Source organism: Zerene cesonia, chromosome Z (assembly GCF_012273895.1).
Source record: "Zerene cesonia ecotype Mississippi chromosome Z, Zerene_cesonia_1.1, whole genome shotgun sequence".
Classification (NCBI taxonomy): domain Eukaryota; kingdom Metazoa; phylum Arthropoda; class Insecta; order Lepidoptera; family Pieridae; genus Zerene; species Zerene cesonia.
Genome location: NC_052122.1, coordinates 389,401 through 403,542, shown reverse-complemented (window position 1 = coordinate 403,542; position 14,142 = coordinate 389,401). Strand labels below are relative to the sequence as shown.

At 34.8% G+C, this 14,142-nt stretch overlaps 1 protein-coding gene across 3 annotated transcripts in view; it reads right to left on the bottom strand.

Moving 5' to 3' along the window:
* LOC119835437 (cAMP-specific 3',5'-cyclic phosphodiesterase 4A-like) overlaps nucleotides 1-14,142 on the bottom strand; it is a 99,764-nt gene that overhangs the window by 28,504 nt on the left and 57,118 nt on the right. For all 3 annotated transcript variants that reach the window (XM_038360255.1, XM_038360254.1, XM_038360253.1), the window contains exons 5-6: nucleotides 13,093-13,289; nucleotides 86-217 (exon numbers count right to left, since the gene is read on the bottom strand). In XM_038360255.1, the coding sequence (XP_038216183.1) occupies nucleotides 86-217; nucleotides 13,093-13,289 (329 nt within the window). The remainder of the gene's footprint in view (nucleotides 1-85; nucleotides 218-13,092; nucleotides 13,290-14,142) is intronic.

The window sequence follows — 14,142 nt, the reverse complement described above, 5'->3', positions numbered from 1 at the left end:
GGATCACTTACACATACTTGCCATTTCTCTTTTTGTTGTATGAATGCAATTAAACATAAGTAAATCGATGCTTTGTACTAGTTACCTGGTAGAGCGCAGCCAAGTGGTTGGAGGTGGCGATGAGGAAGGGCTGGTTGACGCCCGGGTGGTCCATGTCGTGCGCGATGGCGGCAAGCAGGGATGCCATCACCTCCAGCGGCTCCAGGTGCTCGCGGATCTGGTGGGAAAGTATGAATTATGTTACATTCAATGTTAATCTGGGAAGATTCGAGCCAAAATTCATTATATTACGAATGTACAAGTTACTATAGTATTTTTATATGTTCATAATCTATCAGGTTGGTATTTTCATATTATTCGAAGGATGTGAGTATAGAGCATTTTCCGGTAGTCCTAGGCACTACCGGAGACTGTCGTGTCCACTACCATGTCTACCATCGATATGACTTTCAATGAGATATTAAATGAGGCTGCAGCAAGAAAACACTCGTCGTAGAAAACTACTTTGCGAGCGTAATGATAACAATACATAATCCACATCGTAATGACGTAATACGTTATTCTATGCTAACAATATAAAGTTGAAGTTATTTGAACGCGCTAATCACAAGAAGTAGTAAAACATTTTAAAAATATTTTCACCGGGATATTTTTGGATATGTTTCGCAGACGAAGACGGAGCGGACCGCTTAAAACAATAATAAATATAACAAAACATCTTATTGAGAAAACAATAATAATTGCTGAGAAAAATAAGCTCAGAGACATTGCACATAAATATTAATTTAAAACGAACGGATAGAGAGACTCAAGTCAAATGAAAATAAATTCCCTCTCCATTTATTATTACTGATATTTGCGTCTCTAATGAAATGGTGCTCGCTCAGAGAGCTGATCAACAAATGAAATGAAAGTCAGCTTGCATTTCGGGATAATCTAATCAGATTGCAAGAGTCACTGCACATTTTCAAACTGTTCTTGGTGATAAGCAATAACTTCGGGGACCTCGCGTTTCTGCTTTATATCTTAACACTACAAAAGCATATCATCTTTTGTAGTTGAATATGACATTTTGAAATTAATGCTTGTTTATGTCTACTGATTCTACAACTATAAGGGTTGCCTGGTAGAGATCGCTACCTAGCGATAAGGCCGCCTTTTGCTTATTTAATGTCGTTCAGTTTTTTCTTTCTTTTGTTTTTTATAAGCAATAAAGAATTTCATTTCATTTCAACTATTAATTCGACCCAAGACCCTAGACCATAAATCTATGTAATTTAATCTTAATATCCTATTACGAGGAATGTTGTAATCGTTATATTTATATTTAATAGAAAATAAATAACACATTAGATAACCGGCAACATAAAATGTATATATCTTGTTCATATCAAATTATACGAAAAAAACTTTATGAAACTGGCGAACATCAACCCCAACTACATCACAAATTCTCCGCAATATTCTCAACCTCGCAAAACTTTTATCATACGCAAGATTTGGTAACAATGCAGCTGATTCCCGCCACACAAACATGCACTGCACATGCAAATTTACTTGCAGTCTCACAGGGTACCTACATCGCGGTCCAGCGAGTCACGGGTCAGATGTAGTTGCGACATTACGGTATATTGACCATTGTTTTGTTTGCCCCAGACCATTGGCCATTGTTTTGTAAGCTCCACTGGGAGTCCACCCCGGGGCCTTTCAAGAGTTAAACAGCGTATCACGGAAGCGGTTGAGCCTGGTTAAACTGAAATATCAGCCAATAACAGCAATACATAACAGTAGTCTTATACAAAAAAGGGGGTTAAGATATACTTAGATGTGAACTTTCTTAACAAACAAACGCAGCGGTTGCCAAGCCGACAAACTGGCGTGGCGAATTCCTATCTCACTACACGTCATGCAGTTTGCCAAATAGTGCCTAGTTTTTACAAGTTACTATCTTTGCCAAGACAAGTTCTTGATTGCAGCAACCGAATCCTGTGAAGCCGCATTTGAATCAATGTTAAAATATTTATAAATAGAAATAAAAGTAGTGTAACACGTGAAAAATTACCTTTAGCAATTAAAGGTGCTCTTTACGTGCTATACTCACACATTGTTTTCCAATTTTCTGTCAGTTATTTTTGGACTATAATTTGTCATTTAATTGCTAGGCAATAGCTAAATTATTTCTGTATTTGTTATTTTTAGTGACCAAGACTGCTGGGCATGGGTTTCTTCTATAGCACGGCACGACGTCGTCTAGTAGTCCCAAATTGAAGCCGGCAACCCTAGGTAAATCGCCACTGAACCGAGTCACCGAGTACCAGGTTGAATATAACATCATTAAATCAAAGTGAAAAGGTGAACTATATTTAATAATAGGGTCATATAGACTCCGAGATGTTATGCGCAAGCAGTTGCTCAAACTGAATGCAACGCAAATCCCAATATTCTGATTAATTCCTCTATTGGAATAAATAGAACACATCTCCTATTGAGACTCCTTAACGAATTGAAAACGTAATATAATAATCAATTGTTCTGGTTTTCCATTCAATAAGTTAAAAACGGAAAAACAACATACCGAATTTACGGAATTTATTTCCAACACCTACGATAAATTTTTCGTTCAACCTTTCATCTCTCACAAAAAGTAAAAAAAATGTATATATAAAATAAAACGTACCACGCACCTCTACAACAAAGGTGTCGTTTCTCGTTTGTTACGCCACAAGTGATTGCGTGCTCTTTCCTCTCTCAATGCACGTGTTATTTTAAAACAAAGCTTTTGTTTTTATTTGCGATGTTTTTCATTTTAATGTAAAGTCGTCACCGGCGAAATCCGTTTCATCCATGCGAGCCGCTCGCGCTCAAAACGCTTATACCGCCGCATTTCCAATTACATAGCGTCATCGAGCATTGGATATTGTAAGTATTACAAACAAAAATGACATATGGATAAGAATGCTAGGTGAAACCGCAAATCTATAAATCTCACAGTTTTACAGTACAGTGTATCATTGCAATGACTGTGAGATGGTAACAAGTGTGATACAGAAGCATATCCTTATTTATTTAAAAGTATTCTCCGTTAATAATAACAACAACCACTGAGTGGATGTGGTCGTAGAATTATGAACTCCCGTTCTTAGCTACATATCTTAAATCGTGCTTATTCTAAACATAAATACTTGGAATAGCTAAACTCTATTGAGATGTAAGTTTATATGTCAGACATGACAGATTATTGACCCTATACCGAACTTTAACTTAGAGCGGGCTGTTATAAGGGTAGTATAACATTGCTATAGATAGTTATTACCTCATATATCTAAGGTTATTACAGAGTCGTGCTTAGTAAATGCCAATGGTTAGATAGATAAGCTAAGTTTTTTGCTTTTTACTCATGTTTGACTTTTAGATAAGAAATTAGTTTTAACAGATTTTAAACGCGTCTTATCATACTATTGAATCCAACTTTTTGAACGTTTTATAGCGAGCGCGATCACGGAGAGTCGGAGAAACGCTTGTACAAAAATTGTATACCTCGTTAGTTTGTAAGCCCGTATTATTGTTTAAATATCACTTCAACATATAAAACTTGTGCTTCATGAGATATAGTTAAAAATCAGTGAAATAAAATTACTCATAATCAATAAAAATGTAAAGTGACAGGCAAAGTATTGCACACATCGATGCTCTTCAGTGAAAACTCACAAGCGAACGCTTCACCTAAAAAACCGGCCGGCGGCGGCCTTAACCCCGCTCAACAAAATTACTCATAGATCAAATGCTTTAAGCTTAACCCATTTTCGAACACGGCTGCAAAGCGTTCGTGTTTATCACGATCGCAACACAATAGATATCGCCCGTCTAAAAGAATTCAATATCTCTCTAGGAACTGTCTGCCAGCGCACTCTCGGTACGGTGCAGGTGTCGCGGGTGATCACGACACGATCGGATTACTGCTATTTGCTATTTTCTACGCGCTTTTTATTTACTTACGTCATAAATATTGCTCGGCGATGCGTCGAGCATATCCTACGCTTGGAAACATATACTTGTAACAATAAATAGTGATAAATTATTGATATAAAATAAACAATGAAAAATAAAGTCTTAGAAATTTCAATTGCGAGCATTTATTGTTATATAGCTAAGAATTAATAACGGTTTATACTTAAAAAAAAAAAAAACAAACAAGAATATTCAGTCCGCTGAGCTTCAATTGAATCAGTTATAAGAACTGAATACAATATCGTTGAAAAACACCAATTAAAACATTTTTATAAAACAATTTTAAAGATCTATACCGAACTATTATGGAACATTCAAAAAACAGATAAAATTAAAGAAAATAACAACAGAATAATTAAACATGGAGCCCACCCGAGCATCAAAAACTATAACAAAAATATTTTATCAAGTTCAGTAATTCCATTCGGGAAATGGGGCAGATACTGACGGCGCTATCAATAAATAATGGCCGGCAATCGACGGGGACAAATCACCTCTCGAGTATCCCTCCCCCCCTATTCTTTACAATATAGCCTTCAATCGCGGCCGCTCATATATATGGTGCTCGTTAGTAATTTAAACTAAATTACACTCAGTGTTGTAAGACATCGATCGCGCGAACCAGGTGTGCATTTCATCCGCAATTCACACATTTCATTAACGCCACAAGATAATCTACGAAAATACGGATACGAAGAAAATATTGTGATTTAATATATGTAATAACAAAAGTTAAATACGTACCAATTTCGCGATATTGAAATAACAATCCACTGGAATATCACATATATACAATTTAAATACCCCAGAAATGCTATTTCACACACAATTTAGGCTACAATACTTAACACATGCCGAATAACACGAAAGTTTCTAATATCATCCACTTAAACAATCTAAACCTTTATACGCTTGCCCTAGGCCCGCGTGTGATCCCTCCCAGAGAAGGAAAATAAGTTTAAATGTCAATAATAATAAAAAAAACGTTTTGCGTATACATAAATAATATCAAATGTACGATAAGTTTGTTCCCAAGCCACTATCTTAGGGACCGCCTTTCTGCTGGATACAATTGCGTTTTATTTTTGTTTACCTAATGTATCCATAACATGCAACACTAATAATTCAAAATGATCAGCTCAATATTATTTCAATAATACTTGTGCACAAGGTGGGCGTATGTGTGTGTCTGTCTGTGAATGAGTGTGCCTGTATGCGTAGAAGTGGGATTGTATTAATTTGTATAGTGCCTTCATTTATTTCTGTATGAGACCTTTTGTCTCAAATTTATGTTTAATTTAAACAGCCTCCAGTTTATTGATAATTGAACGTCTACAACCAATTCGTAAGATTCCTTTTACATTAAGGCGTCGCTGAATTATTAAAGATTTGATGGTGATTAATCTTCTAATCTAATATATAAAATTCTCGTGTCACAGTTTTCGTTGCCATACTCCTCCGAAACGGCTTGACCGATTCCTCTGAAATTTGGTAAGCATATTGGGTAGGTCTGAGAATCGGCCAACATCTATTTTTTATCCCGATATTCCTACGGGATACGGACTTACGCGGGTGAAACCGCGGGGCGCAGCTAGTCTATATATATAAAATTCTCGTGTCACAGTTTTCATTGCCATACTCCTCCGAAACGGCTTGACCGATTTTGATGAAATTTTTTGTGCTTATCCGGTATCTATGAGAATCGGCCAACATCTATTTTACATACCCATAAATGATAAGAGTAAGGCAGAACAGCGTTTGCCGGGTGCAGCTAGTTTTATTATAAAGAAGAAAACTCAAGTAACATGACTGCCGCTTAGGGAAGTTCGTGCGGGGATAAGATTCATAGAAATTAGATATTTTCTCTGTTTGTTATTCGTTACGATTCGATCAAACGATGTTTGATACTGACTATTTTGCATTCTTAATAATCAGTTGGGATCAGTTGGGAATTTATCTGTGAAAATATATTTTATAATTATGACATTGTAAGTCAGCTGACCATTTATACGTTTAAATTTGTGTGTACTTATTAATTTATTTATGTATATATTTAAACTGAACATCGAATAAAATTTATTGCTAACGCTTATAGGTGACGTTTAATTGCGTCCCTGAACCGTCACCACCCTGTCTGCAGCGGATATATTGTTCCCACTATTAATATTAAATTTCTATTACGATGAAACTGTTAGCAAGGTTCGTTAATTGAAGCAATTTTATAATTTGTTTGAATAACGTTATCTACAGTGTTAAGTTGATTATTATTATACTGGGCTGCATTTCTGTGAAACAGTAAGGAGCGACGTTATTAAATAGGTATTATAAAGCTACGTCGTTGTATACTAATCATAAACCTTAAACACTTCAATAACTAAGAAGCCATTTACAAATAAAAATCCTTTCTCCTAACATTAAATTCTATTTTATAATTTATAAAAGACCTGTAATGAAAATTGTATCCCATCCCACGTGCTAGCTGCTTCTAGTTATTGAGTTTTTTAAACAACTCTGTAAATTTATTATTAAATTTAATTTATTTTCTTGAGGGTGATTAATGAAGACTGAATATAAATATGAAATATATTAATTTTATCAGCAATCACCTACTTTCCTATCACCTACTCAACAAAAAAGAAAATACAGAAAATAGGTTCATTTATACAGTTTCACCTCAGGAAGCTTCGCGTTAAGCTTTCATAATTAATAATTATATTTATACACACATTTGCTCCGACGAAGAGAGCATGACGGAGGCAGATCGTTAGCCTTATAAAGGTGTATGTTACGATTAATATTATAACTGCATAACATATATTTTCAGAGGCTCCGCCGGCTGGTACAGACTTCGTCATAATGAAGGAAGTCCATTAATTAAACTGAGCTTCGTATGTTAAAGGTGGCCGTTATTATAGGCGATAGGAAGTTCTCTATTTATTTTATTATTAATTTAGGCCACCAGCGGCATTGACACAATTGGATCAAGTTTGTTGACATACTGAGTCCTGTTTAACCAGCTACAATCAATATTTTAATAGAACTGCGGTTTAATTTGACTTTGTGTGTAATGTACAATAATTAAAACGTTTAAAGCAGTAGGCACCTAACAAATGCAAGTTCGATTTTTTTTTTGTCGAAAAGACACTTGTAGGATTGAAGTAAAAACACGAGAAACTAAATATGACATTCTTATATTGCCAAATAAGGTAAATAATATTCTCTAAGAATAGATTGGATGTTGCACTTAAAGCTATAGTGTACTGGAGTAAATTTTATTGAAATAATGATTTATAATCGTTATAAATCATCTGTTTTATGAATTTAGTCTTTTTATTCTTACTTTTTCATAATAAAAATACGTCGACTTCGCGTATGACATAAATAAGACTTTTTAAAAGATTACCGAAAAAATCTCTGCACTACCAATCTTCAATATGTAAATATTCATATACGAACGACATGTTGCGTACAAAGAATGCACTATAATATTGAATTAAAATTCTGTGACAAATGTAGAACATTCCGCATTCACTGGATATATTTAACCTAGCCGTATAATGTGACATATTTTTATAGCATCTTTGCCTTCGAGATAAAGTTATGTTGTTGATATTTACATGCATCCACTGCCTTCAGCGAATCCGTAACGAGATCTAGACGAGTCCCGCAACTCTTGCCTGCGAGGCATTTATCCTGCACTACCTGTCAAGTGTCATACGATAGGACAAATTATATTCAAGCGTTACCAGTGCATTCCCGATCCATGTGATGCGTTTATGAATGCCAATTTAACAAGCATTTTTTATAATTATGAATCAACTAGGTTTCCTCTGATTTTCAAATTGTAAGAGTTAAATTTTTATAGATATTTGCTAAGAATTTGCTTTTTCAAAAACATTCAAGATCTGAGAAGACTGATAAATAAGCGGTTTGAAAATAATCCGAAATGCCTCTCAACTGATTCTACTAAGCAAAAGAAACCACGTCTATCAATTACCAATATAATAACCAAAAATACATCAAAACTGCATGAATAAGTCAAAAGCAATTTTTATGCAACATCACCATTAAAAAGGAAAATGGGCGCTTATGCTTAACGATAATTTTCTTATTTAGGAGCTTCCCGTCAACGCATTCACATCACAATACGACAGCCACGCCTAATGATCGTCACGCACACCAAAGGGCTCACAGTGCAATGACCCCGTGATCATAAATCAAAACACAATAACATATCTGAGCGAGCTGAGTGCGCCTAATAAACATATTTATCAATGAACTCAGAAAACGTTGCGTGCTCGAATTCAGATGAAAATTAGACGTTCATTCGAAATGGTTGTTTAGTTTCTATGTATTTACTGATACCATTACATTCTCATTGCAACGATTCATCTTTTTTTCACAGCACGTACCACGATCAAGCATACCTACATGCGAGAAAACTGCATTGGAATACTAAAATAACAATATAGTTTTCATCGGGATACATACCGAAACATCAAACCCGGCGTATTTTGTGCGAAAATATACGGGACATTTTAACGGCCTTACAAATAAAAACGTCTTTATACTTGACGTAAGCTTGGGCTAGTTACATATATTCAGGGTAGATTTGGTAAGCATAAGCCTACTATACTATTTCCTACAAATAAACAGAGTTTAATGTCAAAATAAGTATTCGCTTATAATCATATCAATGTTTCGTTCTACATTCATTCATAATAATGCAATATAATGGCAATGATGATAACTTGCTAATTTATCTTTAAGTAAAAAAAAAATCCACGCAGGAAGTTTCTAGAGAAAATTATTTTAAAGCTATTCTTACCGTATAACATTTACACATTTTGACGTGACAACGTCTTAAATTAGGTTGCGGCTAGGAGTCACTCATGAAAAAGTGTAACGCCCGGTAACGTTACGATGAGTCACCGAACTATGATCGGTCCGCCGCGCGCGCAGCACTAGAGACTTAGGCGCATTGAATCGGCGCGTGCTTGTGTCTGTCTCTGTCTTTTTAGTAAACAAAATATATCTTCTATAGTTAAAATTTGTGCAATTCTTATTTTCATTCAATTCCTTGTTCCTATTGTGCAATTTAATAATATTCATATCAATAAATATTCTACCGACAAAAAGACGTTGTCACGTAAAATCTTCGCCCGTAAAACCGAATTTACAGGCAACCATTTTTTTTTCAATGTTTATAAAATTCGATGACGTATCAAACAAATAGGGAACACTCAACAACCTTGACTGTCATACTTCGTAGCGTAGTCGGTTACAACCACGTTAACCATATCGGGTTCGATAATGGGGCCAGGCGTAAGGAGAAACCTGGCCAATCAGCTAGGTAGATAAAGACTAATTCAGGCCAGGTAAGGCGAGGATCGTATTGTTGTTTTTAAACACGCTTTTATTAGCTTTAGCAACTGTAGATTTGTGTGTTAGCGACGCGTTAAAATTCGATTGTGATTTAATTCAACTTTGTACATTGATCAAGGGTCGTTGAAAATATAATAATTTCAGGAGTTTATCTTAATATCCTGATGAGGATCGAGAGGGTTAAACGATTTCCTTACTTATACTCTTTATAAGATCTATAGACCTATTATAAATTTAGATAATTTGGTTGATTTTATAATCAAAGCGTGATTTTTTTGTTTTTTAACTTATATTTATTTCATATGCAGTGTAAAACACGAATACGGATGGAACAATAACAAATTTCTTGCTATTTTAAATGCCTATATTGTGTTGCAAAATCTCTTTCATTTCCATTTTAGTTCACTTTTGACTGACTGAATACACGCGATCTGTTTTTTAAATGTCCGAAAGTGAAAAAGTCTATTAGTTTTCTCATCTAAACCAGATGCTGCATCAAATGAAATTCAATATTTTTATTTACTTGTTATCCAAGACTATTTCAGGTACAATGAACATGACCTAAGAATATCATGACTAAAATTATTTTCTAGAGTTCTCTCGGAAATCTTAGCTATATAATGGGTGTACAGGAACATTACAAAGAGTGGGATTGAGCACGATGCAACTCATCTGACTTCTAGCATTTTATAGATTCAAAAGGTCAAAAGTTAAATATTTATAATAAATCTTGCTTTCTACCTTTCGATAATTCAATGAAAAATAAACCTATGTTTGCCATTAATAGCAAGGATTCTATAATTTTTCTATTATAAGATATTTTCTTACAACGATTCAAAACTTGAAATTTATTATAAATAAATAAATCCTAAATACAACTTTGGTATTCATATTTATCCACATACGTTGTTAAATCTTCATTGAGATGAATTTTTACCCACATTACTATTATAAAAAACTATTCGATATTAATATAAATTCAACACAACAAAACCATCATCGTGTAGTTTGGCAAGCATGCCCACTCAGTCCACGTGAAGCCTGCCTGTAACCGTACGTCTACACCGTAGAGCGGCCGCTACGTGAAACATTTCGTAGCGCTTACCGTTACGAACTGAAACAATGCAATTAATTCGCATTCCGAATAATACTCTGCAAAACAAACTGTGAGATGCATTGTTACATTAAAATCGTTGTCATCTATGGTTACTTAGAACGTATGCAACTTACTTTATAATAGAACGTAGACAATGTAATAAATATGTTGACGAGATTAATGAAAAGATTGAATAATTAAAACATGTTTCTTTTTTATATATCTTTAACTGTGCAAATCTCAAAAATTAAATTAAATTCTTGTAATGCAGCAATATTACTTATTATTCAACGCGAATACGGAGAGCACGCTTGGTGCCAGACCGTCCAGACCAATATCGAAATGTCAGTTCCCGTAAATTATATTAATATCATTTATTTATACTCTATCATATCATTTCCCATCAAAAGAATATGCAGTAAACAAATAAAAACTGTTTACAATTCCAGCCGAGCAATTCTTAATTAATAACTTGAAATAATAACGTATTTAACACGCAGCTCTGGCTCTGACGGTAGATTTGCTTTACCGAACTTTAATTACAACAACTGCGCTCCGTTTAACTGCATTTCGTGTTCATACATAGTTAATTAAAATGTTATCGAACAGCGTGCCAAATACACTTGTTCATTCTAATGTTGACTACCTCATGCCTGCGATGCCACAAGTGTGTTTTTATTTATTCATTATATTAGTTGCTCATTATATCAGCTTTTTATTGTAAGTTATCTAATCCCTCCCTGTGATGAAACCCCCAATGATTTGAAATATAGTCATAAATGAATGAGTCAATATCTTTTATATTATCGACATTATAAAACAGAATTTCTCTCGTTCACATAAATAATTCTATTGTGGACGGTACATAATCCCACCTGCTGTAGGTTTTACTTTACGATAAAATAATCCTGGCTTTTAATACTTAGTCCAATTCATATATTCTTCGAGTGATCTTAATCCCATCCCAGATATATTATAAAAGCTGAGGTTTCATCGAGTGTTCAATTATAAAATTGGTTGTTTAATGGCCTTCTTATTTCTTCGGTGCTCACGCATCTATCATGAACATGCCAATTGCGATACCGCTTTTTATATTTATAAAACCTTTGTCCGTTTTGTGATGCTAAATATAAGATGATATGAATCTCCTCACCTGCCTCGTCGAGAAGTGCCTCATTATGAGCAGCACGGCCAATGCTCGCATTCGCCGCGGCACTTTCCAACAGGCAATATTTGTAAAATAACAATTTCCCCCGTCCGCCAGTTACAGACAACAAATTTCCGACTAACTTCCCTTCGCCGATTAATATTGCGGTCACTGTTTGAAACATATGTCAGAAAATGTTTTATACGCTTTACTTGCAATTTTTTTAACGTTTTCATTGACGAATTAATTAATCTTCGCTTCACTCGTTTAATCAATTCGTGTTATTACTTTATTATGTAAATTCTTAGGTAATAAGAACATATAAGTAATAACTGGACTTAATAATATCCTATAGCCATTTTAAGATATTAATAAGCATATGTATACATGTAACGGTTCGATCTGTACCTACATGTCTTATCCCGATATTCAACAACACGTGACACCGTTTCCTTTACAATCTTCGAACTTACACAAACTTCTTCTACAAGATACCGGTCGCCCGGAAACGATGCAAGCTCTTGAGATTTCAAATTAATAGCTCGAAACATTCTTATTTAGTATTAAAGATTTTCGATTGGACTCTTAAAGAATGTTATTCTTATATTATTAAGACATAATAACGATATTTTGATCCATAGCCATGCTCGTTGTAAGCTGAACTCGAATCATTGAACTACGAAATCGCGAAATTTAATTAATTAAAAAATATTATACAGCTGAATGCATTTCATTCAATGCCCAGTCATATTGTATCCTTTGTTAGTTGATATCAAATTTAATTAAATGCACTTTACGGTTTTGTATTTCTTAAAGTATGCGACGCAATATTACTCGGACAAAGCAAGTGAAAGGGAAACCGAGTACCAAGCTCGGTGAATGAGCAAGAGACTAAACTATTCGTATTCAGTTACATCGTTATTATAAAAGCTTCTCCGCTGAATAGTGTTAAAAGTGCAATAATAAAAATTAATTAACTTTGTGAATAATATTCGATTTGGATGCGAACATTTTAATAAGACTTAAATAAGTTATCCGATTATCTAAAGGGCTGCTCAAATTTGGATGTACCGAGGCCGCATTAAGCATACCTATCAAAAGTTCACAATAAAATATTATGTATTATGTTATAGTCACGTTGATGCGCTAAAGTCTTGTCCACTCGTAGGAAACATTTTCAGCTGTGTGCCGCCGCGTGTTCAACCGGAGGCGAGAGGCGTTCACTGCGCGTCAGCGATGTCAGCGTCAGAATTACCCGTATTCGCCAGTGAGCTTATATGATTGCAGCCTCTACTAATATACGTTTCTACTAATAGTTACGCTTAAATGCGCTCACATAATGTGCATTTTAGTAATTGCATATCTCATCTTATTGAAAACCCAGTATAACAACCAGATAGTAACTTGTTACAGACATTGACCGTCATACACTTTAAAAATAACGATAATCACTCACCCGCTTTTGCTGCAGGAAGCAGTGCATGGCCTGCGTCACGTCGGCGGCGTGCACCGAGTTGTGGTACGGGTTGGTGCTGTGGTAGCCCTCCTCGATGAGGCTGAACAGCCGCCACGCCTTCGCCACGTCCAGCTTGAAGTGCGAGATCAGCCCGTACATGTGGAACAGGTGGATGCAGAGTACCGGCAGGCAGCGGCCTGGCGAAAAACGTGACTCGGTCAACTCGGCGTAATCGTCATCGGTTGTGGTTACACAAACTGGTTACACAAACATGTCGAATATCTATGACGTGGGTACGTGATTATTATTCACTTCGAGCATATTCTGCTACAAACTAACAAACTACAAACTAATAATAACAAACTTATTATTTGCGATGGGCACCGAAATTGTGTTTGACGATTGAACCGCAAAATTAGGTTAGTTTTTTTTTGTTTTCATTAAACAATTATAGGTAATCAACTTCATGTTTATTATAAATAAAACTCCCTGTTTAGTCCCTGCTAGTAATCTAGTAATCGTTACTGAAACTTGTAACGATCACACGTCGCTCCGCAGGTTTGCTCTAATTTTACTAAAAGTATTTTGTTAATTACATGTAGATAGTAATGATATGGGTAAAACCAAAATTTAAACCTAAATACCCAAACACCCTTTCTATATGCAATCGTATCGTAACAGTACAATATAATGAAGAAAATGCACAAAAACACGGCATTTAATTATATTTTTCCCAAAGCGTAATGCTAAAGGAGTCCAATGAATAACAACTTCCTTGTTATTATTAAGGAAAACATCGTCATTTGATCGGAATCAAAATAAACGATTGATGTTCAATTTCTTCTAAATTACGACGATGATAATTTTAACATGATTTAAAAGCCTTGATGGAATTTTCTTAAATGGGTTTCGTACATAATTGAAAGAAACATTCAGACTTTCATTTTATGTAATTATAATTTATATACCCGATAGCGAAAAAGGGTAAATATTATTTTGTATTTTATTATTTTCTAAACCTACAATCATGATCGTTGAAAATAAAAAAGA